This window comes from Pelmatolapia mariae, linkage group LG7, assembly GCF_036321145.2.
Source record: "Pelmatolapia mariae isolate MD_Pm_ZW linkage group LG7, Pm_UMD_F_2, whole genome shotgun sequence".
NCBI lineage: Eukaryota > Metazoa > Chordata > Actinopteri > Cichliformes > Cichlidae > Pelmatolapia > Pelmatolapia mariae.
In genome coordinates, this window is record NC_086233.1 from 47,197,518 (window position 1) to 47,222,022 (window position 24,505).

A 24,505-nucleotide genomic window follows, 5' to 3' on the forward strand; every position below is an offset into this window, starting at 1 on the left:
AGCATAGATCCAGTGTTTTTCCAAGAACCTGAACCTATACTGTTAAGCTGATCACTGAATTATTATGTAGACCAAGTCATTTTATTCTAAAGGCAGGTCTGAAATTACAGAAATTGATCAGATGAGAAAAGAGAAACGAGGTTTAGGCCTCTGAGGGCAAAAGAATTAAAGACATAAATCAGTGTCAGAACAAAATACTTGGTACAGAAAATGAATGACCAAGGGAAGAAACAAGAAGGATTGACATGTATAAAGAGGCAAATCATTCAATGACTATTTGTTTTACTGGGTAGACACTTGCAAAGGGGGTGAAATATTTAGATGGCAGTGAATCTTACACAATTTTTATCTTATTTTTTTATAACCTAAATCAAGGTCATTCTTGGTCATTATCACTCACTTAACTGTATGCATAAACCTCCAAAAGGTCGACTGAGGCCACAGACCAAACAAGCAATACAACCCATAAAAAACATATAATAATAATAATAATGATTCACGTTTAAAAAACCCTGATAATAAACAATAAATAATAACCAGCAAACTCCTAACCAGAACTTTTTCACACTGCAAGCAACAGTCAGGGTATCAAGAGCCAACCTCGTGTGATGCATTTTTATGAAAATTACTCTTCACAATAAATAATTCACATAAGAAAGATGGTATAGATGTACAAATGTATAGATGATTACAACAGAAAACTGACATGTGCAGATTTTGAGCAGACCCTGCAATATCTGGGAAACTACGCAGATATTGCAGATGTTTAGCCAAAACATCTGTCTGGAATAACAAGCACATGAGTAGCTAGACTAAACCTAAATAAGCTATTTAGTGCAGGCATGTGGCTAACTCTAAAATGCACCATAGATTATAAAAGCTGGTTAGTGGATGGGCGGATGAAGAGGTGTTAAAGTGATAGCTAGAGGCACTGGCACCTGTGTGCCATACAGCGGTTGTTGCAGTATAAGAAAGCTGCACATCTGGGACTTATCGTTCTCGTCATAGAATTAAGCTCAGTCTTTTCTTTCCCCCTAAAATTGAAACATATAATTAGGAAAAATAGAAGATTTAAGCACCAAATGAGTCTTTTTTTATGTGGCTTTAAAGCTGAACATTTCAAATATTTCATAAGAGAATTTGTTTCTTCTGTCACTATGTAAATCTGCTTTTCTTGCCATAACCGGTTTGTCTCAAACTCTGTTCTTTTTTGCACATACCCAGTGAAAGAGCTGGGACACTGGACAAGAGGACTGAAAAGCCTCACAGGAGGTTTGAAGAGTGAATGAATAACACATCAGGGAGGCATCAGAGGAGTTACAGTGGGGAGATTTTTACTGAAAATAACAATAACTTCATCCCAGAAGGTTGAAATTCATAATCAGATTAGACAGCCTGACTTCAACACTGAGTAACTATTCTTTTAAAATATTGTCAGCTTTTAGGAACTGGAATGTGTGAATCCTGCATTTTTATTAAGAAGTTTGACCCTTTTTCCAGATGCGTTCTTGGTCTTGTTTCATTCTTTTGTCTAAGTTTATTTCAAAAACTTTCATCATCTGAGATGCTTACATATTTAACAGAAGCCTGGACTGACTGTTAAGAGCAATTTCTGAGGAATATAGTTCTTTCTACTTAACATTTATTGTAATATGTGAAAAATTATGCAATGCAAAGTTATGGCAAACCTCTGTTTGGCCTACCGCCGGCCACACCACCGCTCTGTTAGCAGATATGTGTCGATGAAATAAAAGCTCTTGGAGGAGAGGGAAAGAGAAGAGTCAGAGAGACTTCAAAAAGTAATAACCATGACTTGAAGACTAGATGTTTTGTGTCAAAGAAAGAGCTTTTGGTATCCGAAAGTGTTTCCGGTGAGACCACTGCGTCTAATTACTAACAATGCTGTGACATCAGTCTTCAAAGGACAAGATTTCTTTCACACATCCATCAGCTTTGTGGAACACTTTACGTGCCCAAATGATTAACGAGAAGCTGGCCGCTTCACAGCCAAGGAAATCCACTTCCTCCAATAGATGACAGTGAAGAATGGTTCTTAATGCCTTCTATCCTCATTATTTTGTGCTTTGATTTCCTCAGTGCTTTTCTCACGAGTTGTAACTAAATAGTCTCTAATTTTTATGGTAGCTTCATTTTAATGGAGAGAGACAGAATATCAACCAAAAATTCAAAACAAAAAACACACATACACGTTACTTAAATATTATACAGTAAAGTGACTTACATATCATTGAATGAATAAATGTTTGATCATCAAGCAAAATTAGGACTTGGTGGAGAAACTCTTGTAGGGAGCGCAATGGTAAGACATTTCTTGTAGTTGGTCACCAGGTTTGTAACATCTCAGGAGGGATTTTGGCCCACTCCTCTTAAAGAAACTCTCCAAATCCTTTAGGTTTCTGGCTGTCACTTGGTAACTTAAAGCTTCTGGTCCTACGCAGATTTTCTATAGCACTGAGGTCTGGAGAGTGACTCAGCCACTCCATGACCTTTGTGTGCTTCTTCTTTAGCTAATCCTTTGTAGCACTGTAGGTATATTTTTGGTCATTGTCATGCTGGAAAATGGACTGGTTCTTATATGGCGCTTTCCTACTCTACCTGAGTGCTCAAAGTTCTTTATATAACATGCCTCATTCACCCATTCACACCAGTTCAAACAAGCATCTTTTTCTAAGTTTAAGTACTTTCTATCTAACATTCACACACACGTTCACACTGTTATGGGACTTAACTTGGGGTTAATATTTTGCCCAGGGATGTTTGGCATCAAACTGACAAGCTTCTAATTAGTGGATGACCTGCTCTGCTTCCTGAGCTACAACCACCCCTAAATCCCCTAGATCCATCCACAACCTATCTTCAGTGATCTGGCTGAGAGTGATACACGGCCCTCAACAGATCGCTGACAAATGGTGTCCTTGGTGACTGTGGTTCCAACAGAACATTAAAAGCTCCCACGATAATCCATAGTTTTGGGCTGTGTTACGGTCGCTAACCTCTAGGTCGTCTCCATATTTATGTTGCAGCTTTTGAGCCGGATCGTAACAGGCCGCCACCACCTTTCTCATGATCATGAGGTAAGATCTTACACGGAGCTCCTGGTCAATAGCTGGTCATTTTATTTGTCTTTCATTTTCAAATAATAATAGCAACAGCTACCCTAATAGGTCTATAATCTTGTCCCTGGTGTTTTTGGTCTTGACCATGGTAGTGAAGAGCTTGGAATAAAAGAAATTTCATTCTTTGGACAGATGTGCTTTATACACATAACGAGTTAAGATCAAGAGTATGTATAATTGATTGACTGATTGTCCTACATCAGGGGTGTCCAAGTCCAGGCCTCGAGGGCCAGTGTCCTGCAGGTTTTAGATGTGTCCTTGATCCAACACAGCTGATTTAAAGGCTAAATTACCTCCTCAACATATCTTGAAGTTCTCCAGAGGCCTGGTAATGAATTAATCATTTGATTCAGGTGTGTTGACCCAGAGTGATATCTAAAACCTGCAGCACACCGACCCTTGAGGCCTGGAGTTGGACAGCCATGTCCTACATGGTCACACAGTCAATCTATGGGAGCTAGAATTCAAATAATTATCAAACAGTTATTCTCCCTTTTATATACTGAATAAGCAATTAAATTCAGGCCTACTATCACAAATGGACAGTTTATATTTCTTCAGCAAGATGTACATACAGTATAGCTGAGCATCATAATACTAAAATGGTAGTATTACACATTTTTACTGGTGTAGTCAGTGCTGCTGATACCATGGAACATGTAAGAAGCTGTACACACTTAGTTCCTAATTTATCAGGGATGAGTTTGCAGCTCCATAACGTGCTGTTCAGTCAACTAAAATTTAACTTCATTAAATTCATTACATCAGATATCACATTACTTTCACTTGATTTCTCTTACTTGTCAGCAACTATAATAACTTAATGATCTGACTCATACTGTAATTTGTTTGTCTATTCATAATTATCCACAGTAAGTTCTGACTGTTCTCATTTGAATATTTTGTTCTGCCCATAGACAAATGATGCTAATAGGTACAATGAGTCATTGACCATCTCTGGCTGTTTAAGCAAAGGTTAGTAATGTTGAAAGTGTCAGTCAACACAGCATAGTCTATTTTATTCTACCTGAGACTAAATCGTTTTAGATGCTAATAATATCAATGTGTAAGTTTAAAATATCTCACGTATTGTCCAATATGTGTTAATATTGACATTTTCCCCCTAATAAGTACTCTTTAAAAATTGTTATTTTTTGCGAGTTAATAAAAATATAACTATTTACTATTTTACTTTAAACTTGCTAAGCTTTTTTTTATTACTAACTAATTACTTTTGTTGTTGGATCTAATTCAGTCAAGGCTCTGTTAAACACACATATATCACATTCTTTGCATATCATTAGATAAAATAAGATATTTCAGTTTTAACAAGCAGCCAGGATGAGGTTTTTCTTTAATGGTTGATTTTTTCTGATCAGCAGCAACACAAACTCTTGAACTCCCAGGAAAACCAGCTGACTGCTGGGTGTTTCTCAGTACTGGCTGACATTTGGCAGCTGAGAAAAAACAATATGAAGCATGAAGTTAGTTCAGGCAGGCGTTCAAGTCGAGCTCTGCCAGTCCTTGCATATCAGCTGATCTCGATGCCAGTCCTCATCAGCTAACGGTCCAGCTCATTTCATATGGGGCCTACTGTTCAGGGTGCTTTAGCCTGCACACAGCCACTTTGCAACCCACATCTGGTCGTCTGTTCATGCTGTATCTGACTTATTTTGTTGAATATCTGTTGCCCCTGATACCTGCTCTGCAGTGTGCAGGGGTTTTCTTACCTCATTCTTTTCCACATAGCTACATGCAGGGGGCTTGGAGTTCATTGAACAGCGCAATACAGATTGATATGAACTATTCCTTAAAGCGTTTTTTAATGCAAAAATGGTTTGTGAATGCATTAAGACCTTCTTCGTATGTGTGTGTGCCATAAAACTTATATATTATCAGCCATAATTATTATCTGCTAGCATGCTGGCCTATCCAGTATAACAGTCTAGGTTTGAAGCCTATTCTGTAAATCCAATATGACTTCATTGTTTGGCATCTCAGTTACATCACGACTCTTTATAATAACAGCCTAATATAGAATCAAAGAAATTTAGTGCTGCATGGCACAGCTTCAAAAGTGTGGCTTACTTTCCTCAGAGTGTGCCTTTGTGTGTGTGAGAGTGACAAAGCTAGAATCATAGCAAGAATCACGGCTGAAAACAAACAGAAATCACCGGACTTTCACTTCGTTTTACCGTTTTGGCTGATTTTTTGCAACATGACCGGTCTCAGCACTGCAACACTCCAGCCTGTACCTTGTGTGGTGGCCGAGGCACACTCTCTATTGGCTCGAGATTGTAGGGGCGTTGCTTCGCAGTTGGTGAGTGCTTAGGGTGCACGGGGTGTTCTAGGGATGGCTAAGGGAAAGCTTACTTGGCACTGATCCCTCCTTTCAGTATAGACTGCAATTAACATTAGGCAGCACTTTTTTCCGAGTCGGGGGGGGATGAATGTGTCATAAATAGTTCGCCTTTATAGAGGGTAGTGGATGCATGTTGAGCAATGCGATGAGGCCAGTGCACTTTGCAAGACTTGCGCTGCAGAGAGCGTCCACGGATCCCACGACCTGCTGCTGACAAGCCGGGGGGAAAGGACAGGCAGAGGGGGAGCCGCTCGGAGAGAGATTGAGGGTACTGCCTTGGAGACGACAGCCCGGGTTTCTTTGCGGAGGGAATCATGCAGTTTGCAATCTGGCTGGTTGGACTAATGTGTCATCTGTCAGCTTTTGTCCGGGAGACTCTGCAATACCAGTTGCATCCGAAACAAGGTAGTGTTTTCTTTTGGCTTGCGAGTACGATGAAGTGATACTGCTGAAATGTGTTTCAACATTATTAACGGTGATTGAGCATGATTCCCGGCGTGCGGTAGGCTTGTCACCCTGCATCTGCATTTAGTCTGTTACACAGGCTCTAGGCTGTTTGTTACCATTGCTTTGTCTCTCAGTCCCAACTTTCTCTGACTTTTTTTGAACAGAAAGCTTCATCAAGCAGCTGTCATCGTATGAAATCGTCAAGCCGCTACGTGTGAATGACTTCGGAGAGTCGTTCCCCCACAAACTGCACTACAGAAGGAGACGACGGAGTTTAAACGATGACCTGTCCGGTTTACGGCTTCACTACAGGATTGATGCTTTCGGGGAACGCTTTCATCTCAATCTAACCGCAGACTCCAGTTTTATCGCGCCCTCTTACACGGTGACACACTTGGGAGAGGAGCAGAGCAACGACACGGACTCCCAGTCCACTGACCCCGGCGATATGCGCCACTGCTTTTTCCGTGGACACGTCAACGCCAAGAGCGAGTACCCTGCCGTCTTCAGCCTGTGCACTGGTCTGGTGAGTACTTGGTTTCCACTCTGCTATCTTCAAGCTTCTTTTTTGGGAAGCTTTAATCACTCTGACATGCTTTCTTCCATTTCAACGAATTCCATCCACGCACGCACAGCCCACAGCTCAAGTCATGTGTGTAAGTGTGGATCGAGAGCAAGTGTTACTGGACTAGTGACAATGCGAAGCCCTGCACCTTTGTGCCTGTGGGGATGGTGGGATGGGATGGATGTGAGGGCTGGTTGTTATGGTTGGGATTGGGGCTGATTTGACAACAAGCCACTCTGTTGAAGTGTCCGTCAGCAAACACACTAAAACCCTGATGTGGTCATAGAGGATTTTCACACAGAAATGGATTATTAGTTATTTGGTGTCATGCTTGTCAAACAGAGATGCCAAACTCATTTTACAGGCCATATACAGCCCACATTGATTTTAAATGCACTGGACCAATGAAATTACATGATAAATGTGTAAAAAGTTCTGGTAGTTCATTGCCCAGAATGTCCTGTATTCATAAAATGTTATATTTTTGTTCATTCACAAAAAATATTAGGTGTTATTTTACTGTGGATGTAACCCCCCCCCCCCCCCCCCCCCCAGACAACTTTGTAGTAGATAGTGGAAAGAAGAACTTTTCTGTCAATTAACTAATAGTTAATTACTTTGTTTTAGTATGAATGGCAGTGGGGAGGAGGGGGGACTTAATCAACTGGAAAAGCTGTAAAAGTTATGAGAATACAGTTAAAAGTTCAAAATCTGTTTACATTCCTTGGGCCGATTTTGGGCCCAGGCCTTATGTTTGACACCCCAATTTTAAAGCAGTCCAGTTTTTAATTTTATTAATAAAAATGCTGAACATTTCCTTGTTCCACCTTCTTTAATGTTTATAATATGATACTTAACTCATAAGTTTGATCCATAGACAAATAGGTCTTTTGAAGATGCCACCATGTAGTTCCTGGAACTCGCTTCTCTTGTGGTCACTCTTCATAGCCTAAAGAGGCATGTTCATTAATTGACAGAAGAAAAGAAGATGCTCATTGATGAAAATGTATCACATTCCCCACCCCCACCCCCGCCAACTTTATAGGGGTGTAATGGAATAAGTGGGTAATAAGGGGGTTTATAGGACTTATATATAATATGGGACGCCTGATGCCAGAGTCATTTAGTTTGCTGACTCCTATGTGAGGGAATCTGATAACTGTTGACAGCGATGACTTCATGGGTCACATAAGGTTACTGGTACAGGGGCAGGGGGTTGACCTTAGTCGCGCCAGGCGGATTCTGGCATAGACTGTGCCTGGGGATGGGGCCGGGTGGGAGAGCAGGGGTTGTTAGAGTGGACAGATAGAGTGACCATAACCTTAAAGTCTTCCTCCTGCTCTAGACCATTATCAGTGATGGTTATCCTTATTTTAGATGTACAGCACGAGAATAGCATGTCATATAGTTATTTGCACATTCAGTTAAAAAACATAAATCTTTGTATTATCACTTTGCAAGAATTGACTCACAGCAGTGTAGCTATTAAAAAATAAAATAAGGTCAAATAAAGTGTTTTTTCTGTTTATTCAGCAATTTAAGACACAAGGTGTTCTCCATTTATCAGGACAGCCTTTAATTGCCCTCTCTGATATATGACTCACTTATACAAACATGTGTGCATCCTTTTTTTCAACAAACCTTCTTGCTTCCTTGCAACATCACTCATTGAGAATGACAGGACAATGGATACACCACCAGAGGCTATTGGGTCATAAATGTTTCCGTGTCCGATCACTGGGGCTTAATGGCCCGGGCACATTTTGTTGAGATGAGGTCATCAAGGAATAATTAAGCCCTAAAACAAAGGGGTCATTCTGGAAAAAGCAGTTTCCCCTTTCGTCCAATGTTGCTCAAAGCTATCACTGGGGGGCAATTGAGGAGAGCTTGGGGGAGGCAGGGTTGAGGAGCTTTTGGCCTTTTCAAAGTGAGTCATGATGGGCAGAAAAGAGGAGAAATGCCCCAAAGAGAAGACAGCTGCCAATGAAGGTTGCGGAGGAGACTTAAAGATTGCTCACACCGTGGGAAATTTGGGTTCCTTGAGGAGCTGGGTCTTTCAGTCCACTCACATAATAGAAGTGTAGGTTAAGTCAGGCTGTTCTGACAAATGCATCTGTTTTACTTCCACCACAAAATGAAGCAGCTCTGCACAAAGATCAGGTTCACGGCACCTTCATGCCGCAAGATATTTAACAGAGACCGACTGCAGGTGTCTGCAGCCACAGAAAATCATAGTGTCTTTGAGAGATTTCATAATAGAGCTGTGTGCCAGCAGTCGGTCCACTCATGTCATGAATGTGACCTCGCTTCAAAAAGGGGTCTCTTAGTTGTAAGGTCCAGTTCAGCACCCAGTACTGAACAGCAGCCATTGTGTCTGCCCAAACCTTTGTCAGATCTGCTGCTGAGCTAATGCTGGGAAACCCTGAATCTCTTCCTCTCCGCTGACTAAAGGGAGCATTTATCTGTTCAGCTTTCTGTTAACACTACACGAAACTTTAGACCGGATCACCCGTAATTACCTAATTAAAGTTAATTCACCATAGACAGTGATTTACAAGACACCGGCAAACATCTACCAATTTTTGCATTGTATAAATCATTCATTATATTTAGATTATGACGGCAGTGGTTTGAAAAAGGCTGCAGTACTCATATGTTGATCAGGTATATTTTAACAGAGAGTTTTATTTTCACAACCAGATGAGACGAAAGTGAATGTTTTGAGCCTGCTGTGAACAAAGAGGACATTACATCGACAGTTTGATGACAACAGAGTAATCTCCATCTGCTCAAGATCTGCACTGAAACGAACCAGAGCATGTACCAAATGAACTTTGTGCTTGGAATATTTTTTTGTAGTTCCAAGGTCAAGAATGAAGTAATATCTGACTGTTATTCAGTGATCATTTTTTGAAACACAAAGGGAAACATTCTCTGCAGTGGATAATTTCTGATGCGTTTTAGCCACATAAATTTGTTTTTTACTTGACCGTGTAGATGTAAGAAAATGTAGTCGTGTATGCTTGAGTGGATTGACTCTTATTTTGACTGCAAAGACCATTTCATGAACACTGTTTATTCAGTATCAGCTTCTCTGGCGAGTTGTTGTCACAGCATGTTTTGTGTCTATGATGAGTGATTGGTGGACTTTAGGACTTTAAAAAAAGAGTCACATCATCTCAAAATCCTTCATACAAACGCATCAGTTCATGCTGTCTTCTCTCAAAGTTCTCTGCTGGATTTGAAAACTACTTCTATGTCGTTTCTGCATTAAAGAAGCAACTTCACCGGGGGGGTAGATTTATTCTAAATCAAAGAATTAATATGTGATTGAAGTCCAGACTCTCAACTTTTATTCAAGCGATTAAGCAAAAGTATTGCATTAACTGTTCAGGAATTACAGCCACTTTTATACACCCCTCCCTTGTTTTCAGAGGCTCAAACTGATTTGGGTAGACTAACATAATTTTAAATATCAGGACTGTTTTTCATACTTTGATGGGTTCTAGACTGCCTGAAGTCTCTGTTAGGCCTTTACTGTTAGCCACCTTAGATTGCTGCTTGTTTGTGGGTCTCTTTGCCTTCAGCTTTGTCTTCAGAAAGTTGAGTTGACAAAGTTATCTTAGCAGTATGCTTTGGGTCATTTAACTATTTGCACTGTCTGATCTGTTTTGAAGTGTTTGGCTGAATCTGAGCAGAAAGTATAGCACATGTACACTTAAACAATTTATCCTGCTGATTATGTCAATAAGTCACGTTATCAATAAACACCAGCAAACTTGTTCTGTTGACAGTGATAGTTGCCCATACCATAACATAGCCTTGTCTTCTAGTCCTTCTGGTGTTGCTGAGCTGGCTGGTGCATTCCTTATTTTTAAGAATGTAGCAGAGTGTTGATTTAACCTCTCTTAAAGTTTTTGTTATCCCTTTAATGGTTTTTTCTTTCAGCCTAATGATGGCCTCATTCACCTAAACTGATATCTCTTTAACCTTCACATAGTTCCAGTTAACATCTAAGTAATGAAAGTGCAACACTTGGAATCAACTCCATAACTTTTATCTGCTAAATTTGTCGTGGAACGACGAGGAAACAGGCCTCACTTGGCCGTGAAACTGCTGATTTGAATTGAATGACATACAAAGGCAAAAATTACACAAATTGTGCCACTTTCCAAATACCTAACTGTAGAACTGAGTGCCTTTAACCCTTTTCAGGAGCTATAGTGTAAACCTGCAGGGGATCTAATCCCTCACTTTTTGAAAAGTAGGGAGGAAAAGTGCAGTTCCAGTTTGTACTTGTTTTCCACGTCCGAGTTGTATCTTTTCCATTGTCAAATGTCCATCACTTGGGGATGGTTATGGCGTAATGCTGCCTTAAAGATAACATTCCAGCCTCCAATATCCTGTTTAAGTGTGCGCATGAAATTACCATGCAAACACCAGTGTGCCTCATGGCTGAGTGAGCTAAGAAGCTTTGTGAGGGACCAAGCTGCCAAATCAATATTAGCATTCCTCTGTCAGCAGCTTGGTCCGTGTATGATGATGTCACTCTTCCCAGTGTCAGGGTTTTCGGGGAAAAAGGCATTTTGACACTTACAGCAACCACCGGCCTAATAACCTGTGCATAAATGTGTGAAACGGTTTACTGAATTGCAACAGCGCCCTGATAAATGTATCATGACTTAAAATGTTTCAAAACTCACCTTCATTGTCATGGAATGAGATTCTCAGGGCTAAAACTTCAACAATAACTGACATAAAAGCAGTTACGGATATTCTGTTGCCTTTTCAATCAGCATGTTCTTTCCATACACACCTGTCAAAAGAGCTTATTTAAAAGCATGGAAATAATGGGAACCCTGGTGCCAGAGGCTAGGACAGAGTGACTGCAAAGAGACCACAACCTGTGTAAATGAAACTGTGAAATAAACAGGCACACGTACAGTAGAATATGCACACATGCACGTGCATGCTTTGTACCAGTGACATCTCCTGGCTTTTCCCCCCTTATAGATTGGAACTTTTACGACACAACATGGCGAATTCTTCTTGGAACCCCTTTTAAACGCTGCGGGGGAGGAATACGATGAAGAACACAACAAACCTCATCTCGTCTATCGACATGAGAGGAAAAGAAACATCTCCAAAACTGACAACAATGCAGAGCCCTGTGCTGCCTCAGGTAATAGACTGCCTAAGTATTCTACCTGTAACCACAGTCTGTCTGACTTTCACCCACAAACACTTACCTCCTTATCTCCTGTATTTTCTTTCTGAACCGTGGCAATAAACGCTGCCCTAAAATGTAAATTATACTCAGTCACGATCTTTGGCTTGCAGATTTCAGCCTTGATTAGTGGCTGTTACTTGTGCACTGCGTGGTGGTTTCATGCCTCCTCTGCTGGAACATTGAGTCCCAGGTTTGTAGCAGGAGCTCAGAGGGTAGGTGCGATAACTTTTTAGTTTGCAGCTGAAAAGAACTGGGGGGGGGTTTCCACTTGGGAGGCTGCTGGAAAGTTCCCCCAATTGCATTTGAATTTTTATGGTTGAGGCCCTGCGGGTGGTGGAGAGGCCCTCAAGAGAAAAGCAGGGTGACTGAGTGAAGTTCACCTCGATGGAAGACCTTAAAGTTGTCCTCACAAGGATCTCCGAGGGGGGCCTTTGTTGAGTGACGCGATAAATCTTTTATATGCCGACTGCTTGATTTGTTTGTTGTCTGAACGCAGCCATTGTCGCCCGGTGGTGGCCTTTGTGTGTGGCGGTGGGTTAAAAAAACTTGGACAGGCCAACGCTGCCTCAATATGCTCAACCCTTTCACTCGCTCAATCTGTGTGAGGCAAACAGAGACCCAGCATTCGCTGAAAGCTTTGTGTATATATATATCTATTAACCCCCTGACTTTTAATGTTTTAAGAACATCCGTTTCCACCATTCAGTTTAAGTGTGTAAACCAGTTTAATGTCTAGTTAACATGAAATGAGAAGCATCCTGAAATAGCTTCTCATGACCTTTACTGTGAAATGAAATCCTTTTGTTCAGTGTACAGCAGGAGGTAGCTGGGATGTAGGTGTTTAAAGTGTTAGAGACACCTGCGGGGCCTCATCAAAGGATAGCAAGAAAACAGTGAACAAGGGATTAAAAGAAGCAGTGGGCCTGGGTTAGGACTGTGAGGTGTCCCCAGATTGTGCCATTATCAGAAAGGGCAATCTCCACATGTTGTGAAAAATTGGTTCTTTGAAGGCTTCACTGAGCACTGACTAATAGGCTTGTCCTGTCTTTTTATGACACACAGTGCAGGTTACATATAAACACTAACTTGACGCGTGTCGTCCTGCTTCCAGAACACTTGCAGTTTTTTCTCCTGGTCTTTGGGCATTTTCCTCCTGGCTTTGCAGTATTTCTGCACATTGATGTCTCAGAAGGCAAATTGTCCATTTAATTTTCTTCATCAGACTAAACTGACTTCTAAATATGGTAAAATAAATGTCAAAACACTCAGGCTGTCAGCTTGTCATTGTGTTTGAAAAACTGGAATGCTTTATTAATGGATTAGAGGAGAGCATAGGCATCACAGAAGACCACATTTTAAGCAAGAAGCACATAGATTACCCCCCCTAAAACCTGTGATGTTAGCAAGAGAGCCGATTCCAATCTCCAAAAAAGGACTCTGTCAAGGACAACGCGATCTTATGACTCTGTTTTTCTCTTTGTCGCTTTCTCTTCCATATTTGTGTTTTTTGTGGAGAGAACGTTTGAGCCACACAGAGAAGTGCTGATGGCCTTCCAAGCAGCCACTCTGATTTGTAAAAAAAATAGTTTTTGCAAGACATATGGTGATTTTATTCCTTATCCATCCCCCTTTTTTTGCTGTTCCCTGAAGCAAAACATATTTTTGAAAACGATAAAGATGAAACAAACTGCGCTTTATCAAACACACCTTCAGGAAACAGCATGTGTATCAGCAGAACGATACCTCTGGTAAGATAAGAGTTTCCTTTAGAAATGCTGGCTCAGAATACCTCCCTCGTGCACTGCGCAGTGTGCCAGAACAACGGAGACTTCTGTATCTACTGTCTTAAGACAAGTAAGAGTTTCCAAGATCTCTGAAAGAAAAAAATGCTGAAAGGAGAGGAAAGAGATGTTTCCACATAGAAACATTTCACAAAGATGACGCTCTGTTTTGAGCTTTGAGCTTGTCATCTCCGACACGTACAAATAGTTGACTTATTCATACTTGCGCTGTCACTGCTTGTGAGATGTCAGATGTAGAAGTGGACTGATAAGACTGAAGTGTTACCTTGATGGAAAATTATATTTTGTTATTTTAACAGTCAGGACACGGCTGTCTTCAGCTGCTTTTCTTCACGACATGTGTTCATGCTCTGTTGATAAAGCGAGAGGCTGTTATTGTAATGCTGTGTTGAATGGATGGAAGTTTATATGACATTTTTAAATGTAAATTCATCCTACTGAACCACTGATGCCAGTGTCTTTGATGGACTTTGCTTGCAGCTGTATCAGTTTCCTTTCTCTGTCAGCCAACCTGGGTGGCTTTCCTTCTGTTTAGAATACCTTTACTGGAGTAGATAGCTGTTGAGTGGGTGATTAATGTTTTAAAGTCACAGAGTGCCTTGTTGTGCCTCGCTCTGAATTTTGAAAGCATAGAGGGAATAAAGCTTAACAGGCTCAAACCACAACACGGCTCCGACCCCTAATGACACATTCTACAGGGTATCAGTCTGTCGGCTTGCATGTGAATCCCCGTGTCATCCTTTGATAGAGATAAGTGCAGAAATGAGGGCGGCTGCAGGTAGGGGTAGATTCTTCTGTCGCTCTGCTCCCTTTGCTTTTTAAAAATCCATGTGAAGACAAGCAAAAGGCGAAGGGAAGCGGGAATTGCAAAGAATCTCTTTCACCAAGCCACTGGCTGCAAGTCCAGAGCTGTGGGGTGTCGTATTTTGTCTGAATTAGAAACAGTGAAAAGACTAAAAGACAGCTTGACACCAAACTGAAATCCAACTACCCAAAGTCCTGTTCCAGCGTCAGCTCTCAAGCAGCTTGCCTGATTTCTTGATGGGTAACCGAGGGCAGCTTGGAGACCGAATTGCCTGGTGTTGATGCGGCAATACTTGGCACAGATGGCATCTGTGCCCCCTGACCCTTAACACAATCATCGTATATGATTCCCCTCTCGGTGCCCACTGTGTATACATGGTAGCTCAAATGCTAGCATCAGGTTTTTGGTCAATGGGTTCATTTACATGGAAAAATGTCCTCCCCCGCCTGCGGTTTGAACTAGCTGACTTGAATCGGTGCCTGCCCTCCCTTTGCGCTTTCATGTATGTGAATGGAGGCACTTGTTGATTGTGACCTCACTTCCCTCTTTGTTTGGAGTCACTCACTGGATGAGTTGATGTGACCTTGAACTTTTCCCTCCTAGAGGTGCGTGGATTCGGGGCTTGGCGGCTTGTTTGCCGGGCCTCACTTGGAACTATGTATGCATTAAACCCTTTGTTTTCCTCTGAAGCACGGCTCTTGACAGGGGTCAGGAAATGTGGCCAGCTAGGGTGTGATGGGCGAACAGCAATTACTCTGTCATCTTTACCATCTTTCTTTAGATTGTGTGGAACTTCTGGGTGTCACATGGCTCCAAAGGGCTTAGGCTTATTCTGTGGCCTTATGGCCCTTGCACTGACTCAACCTCCTGCATTCCAGGAAGTACCTATTGTGGCAAAGAATAAAAACAGAGTTTGTTTTGGGGCTTTTGTGTTCGTGTGTAAATGTGGTTTGCTTGTGAATGTGTGTTTGTGAAAGTGCATGTCATCTCCTTGGCCTGTCAGTGGATGAAGTGTCCCACTGAGTGCTCAGAATTGCTGAGCAAGAGCGGAGAGGAATGGGGAAACTAACTTCTTTCTTTGTGAGTTTGAGCAATTCTGGCCTGCACTGCATGTGCCTGTCTGTCTTGCTTCAGAGCTTGGCAGTGGCCCTTGCCTTTTCTCAAGCTCCCACTGCCTGCTTTTCTTCTTTTACACCTGCTTCTATAAAGTAGCTTTCTTACTCACTGCATTGCTGTTGGCCCTCATTTGAAAAAGACTCATTTCTCTTGTCTTTTTGAATGCCAGTTGAATATTTTTGTCTTTTGAATCACTGTGATCTGAACGCTAGGCTTAAAATGTGTCAGATGAGTCTAAAAAACCCTTTTTCATGCACTGATTGCGAGTTTGAGCCACCACATGTGCTATTTGTGTGTAATAAGTGAGTTTTCCCTTCAGGCAGGATGCTCTGTTGAGTTACTGCCTCAAATTTCATAACACTCCGTGACAGATAATGCAAGCAGCTAATAATTTGGTCCATTGCACTCGCTGAGTTTAGGATAACAGATACTCTGGACAGGGCTGAGTAGGGCTGGGTACACACGCAGTCTGTAACTTTAATAGCTGCCATGTGCCTACCCTGAGGCCACAGCCCTACTGAACCCAGTGTGTTGGGTGTGTTGCTCAGATTCCAACTTGAGTTATTTTCTGCCACTGAATACTGTCTGGGCATTCTTAACAGACTTGAGCTTATTCAAACAACTTGAGTGACAGTGATTAACTGCATGGTGGCATGGATGCTGGAAGAGCAACAGTTTCCCACTAAGGGTAAACCCAAGAGATGACCGGAAATCATCAGTGACGTGGCCAGGGTCTCGGGCTGTTTACTATCATAGAGGCCAGACATCCTTCAAAAACACAGAGCTACATTTTTAATGTAAAGATCAGTTATAGTTCAGTATCTAAAGTAGGGGTTTCTTTCAAAATATGGCAGACGTGATTAAGTCATCCATACTGATTGTCTTGGAGTAAAATCAATATCTCGATATTTAAATGGTTCCTTGAACAGATCTGTAGTCATTGTTGAGTCACAAATGGTCGTCTTCAAGGAACAGAAAAATGAGGCCTTGTATATGTCCTTATCAGATAGGATTTTAACATTACGTATAAACATGTGATTGCATAAATTGCTGTGTTGAGGTTGATGCTCTTTAGTGATGCATTTAACAAAACCTGAAGATCCTGTTTAATTTGCTGCTTTGCATTTTATTAGCATCCTGTGTGTGCAAATCTCCGACTGGGCTGGTTTTGTGTACCTGTGAACATACATGTGTAAAACCATGATTAGTATGGCCTTTACTCAAGCAAAATGTTAGCAGTATTTATCCCTGCAAAAAAAGACCTTAAAATATGCTGCCCCTTTTTGTCATAGAATAATCTACAGAAGGACAGGAAACTGTCCAGAATAGTTACTGTCGGGGAGTTTCAAAGGATCGAGAACATAGTGCTCATTGTTAATGTCTTTGCTCTTGAAGTGGCACTAGTTCTGTGTTATTGTATATACAACATTGTATATCATGTATATTTTGTGTTCACTCGCTTGTTTTGTATGTCAGTACAAGCAGAAACTATTTATTTATGTTTAGAATTACAAAATCTTTGCCTCTGTCTTGACCAGATCACTTTTGAAAAAGGATTTTTTAATCTCAATGGAACTTTTATTTGGATAAATAAAAAATAATATTATTAGAGACTTTTCACCAAATCTTTGACACATTTTGAAGAGTAAATGATGTATTTGCTCTTTATTGGCACTTCCTTGTAAAACGCCAACATCTCTCCTATAAACTATTGACTGGGCCTTCCAGATGTAACCAAATTACTGTAGGATTTGAAGACGTGTATTCAACAAAGAGGAAGGGTTGCTTCTTGCGTGTCCCAATCCAAACATTTTCAATTGAATTCAAAAGGTATCCATAATGATTTAATCTTTAGTGTATTTGGATGAACCTCTTTAAACTAGACATCGGGAGTATCTTGGTTTGGCTAAGATAACACTCCAGGCTACTACCCGTCACAGTTCTGATCCACAAGTAGTGTTTCGTCATTTGAGGAGGTCTGCAGCCGACCACTATGCTGTCTCTTTATCTCTGAACTGAAAATATCAGCCGAGTGGACTTCAAGTGTACAAAGACCATACTTCCAGTGATGTCGACAGCTACGCCACTTCACTTTTAAAAGCCTTCTTCAGCAGAAGCAATTAGCTGCCTTACTTCTCCACTGTCTTAATTGCACTTAATTGTACCCCTGTCTGCGGCGTTTCAAAGTTTTTCCCCTCTTAACTTGTATTCCAATAACTGCGCTGTCTGATTTTTTTTAAGTAGCAGGCACTACCTGTACTGATTGGAAAGTGTACTGTCTGTTTAATGTGTAGCCAAAGATGACAACTCTCAGAAGGCCAGCAAAACACTGTAAAACAATGGTTATTAGTTCAACTACGTATGTGTTGGTTCTTGGCATTTGTCATGAACGAGCAGCTCTATGTTAAAATCCCATTGAGATCCTTTTGGACAGGCTGGTATACATAGATGGACTCAGACTAAAAGTCTATGCAACAGTAAAATATTTCCACACTTTAATGTTTATGGATTAATGTAAATAAATGCTTAACTGTTAACATATGTGGCAGTTCAAACCCAATCAAAATGTCTAGATATGTTTAAAAGTGTTCAGTCATTGTGTGTATGGGATATTTTGTCTGCAATTATTCATGGCATTGAGTGAATACACAAACAGGGTAATGTTCATTGTTTTGATTGTGTTTTGGCACAGTGATATAAAGATTTACACATCCACGAGTCAATTAGGTGTTGGAACATAGAAGTGAGTGTGTTCTGTTGGTACATTTTAGCTGTGTGTACATTGGAATCGACTAGATTATAAATTGGAAATGCCTACACTCATGCCATGCAGGGCCCCTTTTTAATGTTCCCGATCATGAGAAACCTCTGAAGTTCGAGTTTATAGGCTAACACTTTTTTTTCCAAGTTTGAAAAGGAATAATATCTATCAGGTTCTTTTTGATAGTAAATTCCAACATGCAAAGCCCAGAGATATAAAGACCTTCTGTGGCTGATTTTTCCAGTGCCCAGTGGGTGATGTAATGCCTCTGTGCGTACAGCGGGTCAGTCACCCCTGTCTTCTCATGGTGTAAGTAGCAGCTCACTACCTAGCGAGAGGGGGATTTCAACCTAAGGCGATTTGGGAAGGTTGTGTGTGGCTAATCTGCACTGATTCAAAGGCTATTATAGCAGAAGGCAATATTTTCACCTCCTCCTCTTTTTTTTCCATCACACACTTGCTTACTCTGAGTCTTAACACCAATTTCTGAGGATGGAGAGATACTCCTCTGTGCTTTGATAATCCCTTTGATGTCGGACTGTCTGCAGCGATGAGTCTGTTTAAGGGGTTTAGTGCGGTGGGTTTTGGCCTTTGAGACTTTTCTTTCCCTGGAAAATACAAAGCTCTGTGCTGGCCCAGCTGCCCGGACTGCGTGCACGGGCACAGACCGGCTTGGCGCTGACTTGGATGCTGGTTCTGGCATGGGGTTGGGCCTCACGGCGGCAAGAGCTGTGGGCCATTGTGCCAGGGAGTCACGCTTCGCCTCGTGTGCCCACTGGGGGCATCGCTTGAATACTCACGGAGCACTGAATGAGTTTTCCTTTCTCTTTTTTCCCCTAATCTAACAGTTACACACAATCTGTCTCTGTGTGACTGTCTGGAAAGATTGAGTTTACAAAACACAATGGAAGTCTTCACTGTAATCGGGTTATCCAAAGTTGAGGAGGATGACGGATTCCAAACTATGCCTGGATCGTAAGCACTAGTGGTCTTACTTAAAGTAATTACATAGTCAGTGTAATTTTTTTAGCAACTTTTGCTACATTGTGTCCCTTTTGCGGCTTGGTTTAATGGAGGCAAAAGAAAAATACTACACCTATATGTACAAACATTTATTAAAAATTACAGCAATTTGAGTTTTGACAAAATAGGAAATTGACAGTGAAATCTTTCATTGTCAATTCTTAGCTATTTCATCAGTGGCTCCTGATATTTTTCTCTGCTACTTCCTCTGGTCTTCTTTTTCTTCTTTCAGCTGGTCCTTTTAGGGGTGGCCACAGCAGATCATTTATTTCCATCTCACCCTATCCCACTTCTTCTGTCACACCAACCCTCTGCATGTCCTCCTGCACTACATTCATGAATCTTCTCTTTGATCATTCTCTTCCGCCCGCCTGGCATACGTTATATCAGTCTTTCCTCGGCAGGGCGACAGGTGAAACTGCTTTAAGCAAGCTTTCTTACACTATATCATGGATGTGCGCCAAAGCAACAGTGGAAATCAGGAGACCATAAAGATCGACCTGCATGCTCCGGTCCTGGACTTCTCAGAAAATGCAGTGTAAAGTTATACAGTGCTGATTGACTGCTTAAGCATTTTGATGTTCATAGTTGATACGTACAGTTTATCTGGCCCTCCATTGGTCATCATTTTCAGTCAGGAGAATCTGGGGACATTGCAGAAAACAAACTCAACCCTTTTTTGTGATTTGGATTATTCCTGTGGTGTGACTGGGAAACCTCTTGCTGTTTTTTCCACTCTGTTTTTATTCAGAACTCCAGGGTTCTTATTAATGTGCAATCAACGCTACTTCATTTTTAAGTACAGCAAGTTTTTCTTGCCTTGCCTCTAATAATATAGGCAATCGGTCTGTGTCTCTGCCTCTGTGTTCCTCTTTTAACTTCACTCTGTCATGATGATGGAATCTACCGTTTGTAGCCAGCACAACACGTGCGCTTCAGCTGAGAGAAGTGAGCCATTTGAGTGTGCACAGTGTATGGCTGTCATTCTGGGTCTGAGGCTGCTGTTGGAGGCGGCGTATGAATGGAACTGTTTGAGTGTTAATGTGTTCCTTTCACCACGATTGTAACAATTTACCAAAATAATACAATGACTGGGGTATCCAGAGCGGAATAATTTGAGGATTTTTACGCCTCTGCATGGCGTAAACTGAGCCTAGTCTCCGTGACTCAGTAAAGTGCTGTTAAGGGATTTCTTAGTTTGTGTGGCTTCGTTTGAGACAGGAGAATCCAGATTGCCTGAGGTAAAACACAGGCTCAAAGCTCACCAGTGACTCTGTGTCTCTGGGTTCAACTGCTTTCCTGAACACTTGAATGAGACGGTTTATGGCAGGTGTTTGCAACAGAAGTCTAGTTATGTGATTGGAACTAAGCTGCGCCAGAACATGGCACTGAACTGTAGCTGTAGCTTGCTCTCTTATGAAACACCTTTATGACGTTAAGTAGTCCATTAAAAAAAAGGCTAATTACCACATTAAAATTATTTTCTTTCTTAAACAGAGAACTTGAAGAAGCCAGCCTCTTCAGAGATGAGAGGGACCATGAGAGAGGAGCTAGAATCTCTCAGAGCCACAGTAGAGCACCAACGCGTGCTTGAGAACAACTCCACCAGCCCACACCCAAGATCGCCACGCAGGCGCAAGCGTTTCCTGTCCTATCCTCGCTACGTTGAGCTGATGGTGACAGCAGATGCCAAAATGGTGCGTCACCATGGACGCAACCTAGAGCACTACATTCTAACAATCATGTCAGTAGTAAGTAAAATAATGTTTCTAATTTTTTTCAGTGTTTAAATGTGTTTTTGCTCAGTATTATTTGCTGGCATTGCCTTCCTGTTGGGATTACATGCTACTAAAAGGTCTTTAACATACGATGGGGTTAGTTACTCAAGACCTTGTATGTGAGGAGAAGGGTTTTAAAATCAGCTGTTAACCCAATTTAACCAAACATCAATAACTGAAAGATTTAGAGGTTCATTTAAAATACTGAAAAGTAACAAAAACTTAGTGAAAGAACACTCAGTGTTAGCCGTGCTGTTGTTCACAGATTTCACAAGTCATTGAATCGTTTAAACTTGAGACTTGTAGACTTATAGAATAGTCAGTTAAACTTGAATCAAATGTAGGTTGCTTGGTTGCTAAAGACGAGCTAAATGCATATTTTTTTCCAAGCAATGTTTAACTCTATGTGGCCATGTTCTTTGGCTGTATGCTCAGCATGCTGTTTCCCCATGTGCAAATAAGCATCTCAAACTAGATCAAAATTAGGCTTGATGGAATACACTTACAAACATTAACCTTTCCACTAGATGGATCTAATTTAATTGATGCCAAGTCTACAGCAGAGCTGTATTGAATTTAATGTGGTTGTGTGGACATTTACATTGAAAACATGCATAGTCTTTTTCTAATTGTGACAGATCTCTAGAAAATGACCAAAACTTTACAGCAAAAAATAAACAACTTCAGATAAGAAACTTCTTATGATGATCGTCTCCATCATGAGGGTCAGATTTTAACATTAAATCAATGACACTCATGCTATTGAACCTTTTTAAAAATGATAAACTCTGCTGAAATTAATGCAACAGAAAAAAAGTGCAATCTGACATTTTGGTCACAGTAGTATTCAGAAGCTTTTTCAGTGAATACGCCACATATGACAACATTTTAAAAAATTAAAGTTCTGATGTATACACCACATACTCTGTGATATATTTCTTTCCTCTATTAAAGCAATTGCCCAGTGTAAACTGCAGTCCAGGTCTGTGTTTTTCTAGTCTCAGATTTTACTGTTTGGCATTTTTGGTCGTTAACCCCGATGTAACCTCAGCATGCTTCTGCATATGCCAAACAAATCCCGTTAGCCTGTCCGGCACCTTGACCTCTTTATGAGTCCTACTTTTGACTGTGAAGGAAGGCTGATAATTAAGCCAGTGACACTGTGATGGACTGGGTAGTAAAAACGCCTCAACCCAGGACGGGTTATTAATTGAACTGAGTCTAGTATCTGCTGTCTCTCTACACCATTACAGGCAAAATGTTTGAAACACTCATTTACTTGCAGAGGAGTAATGATTGTCAGTGGAGTGTCCTTAAAGGTTGCTGGAGTATAGTGAGTGTTGCATTGGCCAGTTTTTTTTCCAAAGTTTGACAGCAAATCATGTTTATGTCTGCAGACCAGGGGGCAGCCATACACAAATGCATGCGTTTTCTCCCCTGTCCTCTTTCAAATGGTTACATTTGCTCTACTTTTGCCACAATTTATCCAAACTTACCCTATTATTTTCTATTGGTCATGCCGATAAACTGTATAGATATGAGCCCTGATGTCTTACTGTCTTACTGTTATTTTAAGAAGGTAGCTTTTAACCATGTAAAAAAAATGTTGCACATGTCGCAAAATATAAATTCTAAGAAGTCCTAAAAAAAACTTTACTGTTTAATATTTGTCAACAAAATGCTCCTGAATGCATTTTGCAGTAATTTATGGTGTCGTCCCCCTCGCTTCTGGCTGTTAAACTGATCACATGAGAACATAAACTGGAGGTGAGAGTCTAATGAGCGGGGTCATGTGTCACCGTTGGATGACGTGCATACAAAGACAGTCTCGTTTTTTTTACCCAACCCGGGCAAGCCTGGGCTACGTTTGCATCCCTCTATGTTACGATGAGCTAAATGTTTATAGTAACTAATAAGTTCCAGTCATGAGGCCGTACCCTGTTTCGGGGGACCGCTGGCTGACCGTGACACGGGTGCACGAGAAACGCAAGAGTAGCAGAGGGGAAAAGAGTTGGAATGTTTTGCTGTCCTCACAGAGGGGCTGCTTCACATTTGTAGCCAGGTCCAGTTTCCTTCTTTTCTTTTTCCTTTTCTATGGTCTTCTGGGTGGGGGGGTTGTAATTGGTTTAAATACTCTGTTGATTAAACTTACCCTCAAGGAGGCACTTTGTGCTTTCTTTTGACTTTGGTGAGCTGCTGCTATTTTGATTAAACCAAAATAGAGCTTAGCTAAAAGAGCCTTGACTGTGTGTTCCCATTCCAAGTATTTTAACTAATACATGACTTTAGCTCTGCTCTGACTCAGGTTAGTGGAAGTTTGCATTTTCTTTTGTCTGTGTGTTTTGTCTTTGTTACAGGTAGCAGCAGTGTACAGGGACCCCAGCATAGGAAACCTCATCAGCATCAAGATTGTCAAGCTTGTCATCATCCACAATGAACAGGTGAGTACGGGGTCTTGAATGCTACGTGTACGCAGGTCATCTGCGCGTGGCTGACGTCATTGCAGGTGTCTTTGGCTTGGCTTTTTTTTCTCTGTGGGGCCTCTTTGAAAGGACACTGTCTTTCTTGTCGGGCTTATGTGGAATACAAATCATACTGTATTAAGGCTGCTAGCCACCTGCAAATGAAATGCTCTGTTATCAGTTTTTGAATAAGTAGGCATTTGCCTAGGGATTTTCTTTGGTTAGTTTGGTCACGGTGAGATTTTCCTTACTACCTCTGTTATTGAAAGGACCACAAGAAAGAACATAAGGCTGTTGCAGGTTGCAGGAAGTCACTGAAAAATGACCAATTTATGTCCTTGTTTTCCAAAAATCCAGCACCTAAATCTTTAGTCCAAACATTTTAATCATAATGAACACAAACATAAGACATTAAGACAGGCTCACACATTAAAGAACGTGATGTTCTAATATGTCTTTACCACCATTATTAAAAAAGGTTACTGTATGTAAGCCCAGTTTGTTGGTCGTAACCCCACTGCTGTTTCACCCAAAACAGGAAGGTCCCACTGTGAGCTTCAACGCTGCCACCACTCTGCACAACTTCTGTGTCTGGCAGCAGAGCCAAAACGTCCAGGACGACAGCCATCCTTCTCACCACGACACTGCGCTCCTCATAACCAGGTATCTGCATTTCCCACCCCAACCCTCACCTCCTTTTCAAAAGCAAGTCGCTCAAGCACGCTGCCTTTTTCAGAAGGGATTTACAGGATGGTGTTTTTTCTTTTTCACAGGGAAGACATCTGCCGCGCTAAAGACAAATGTGACACATTAGGTAATATTTTGGCTTTTCATGCAAAAATATCTGCACGTTAAGTTCTTTTACAGTGAACTTTCCACTCCACTGACCACAGCTCATGAACTGTGCTGTAATGAGTTTATGGCAAGCTGTCAGCTAATAATATTATCGTGACAGAACAGAGTGGTAGAACTGGGAGGAGAGAGACTGTGGCAGTGCTAATCTCTCTTAGGAAACAG

The 24,505-nt window shown here is 41.2% G+C and overlaps 1 protein-coding gene across 1 annotated transcript in view; it reads left to right on the top strand.

Annotated features, from left to right (window-relative positions):
- The first annotated feature begins 5,545 nt into the window (after positions 1 to 5,545).
- The window catches only part of LOC134631218 (A disintegrin and metalloproteinase with thrombospondin motifs 20), a 77,335-nt gene continuing 58,375 nt past the window's right edge, over positions 5,546 to 24,505 (top strand). Inside the window, exons 1-7 of the mRNA XM_063479326.1 lie at positions 5,546 to 5,904; positions 6,111 to 6,472; positions 11,525 to 11,693; positions 20,746 to 20,999; positions 23,384 to 23,467; positions 24,027 to 24,151; positions 24,262 to 24,302. Coding sequence (XP_063335396.1) covers positions 5,814 to 5,904; positions 6,111 to 6,472; positions 11,525 to 11,693; positions 20,746 to 20,999; positions 23,384 to 23,467; positions 24,027 to 24,151; positions 24,262 to 24,302 — 1,126 coding nt within the window. The 5' untranslated portion in view covers positions 5,546 to 5,813. The remainder of the gene's footprint in view (positions 5,905 to 6,110; positions 6,473 to 11,524; positions 11,694 to 20,745; positions 21,000 to 23,383; positions 23,468 to 24,026; positions 24,152 to 24,261; positions 24,303 to 24,505) is intronic.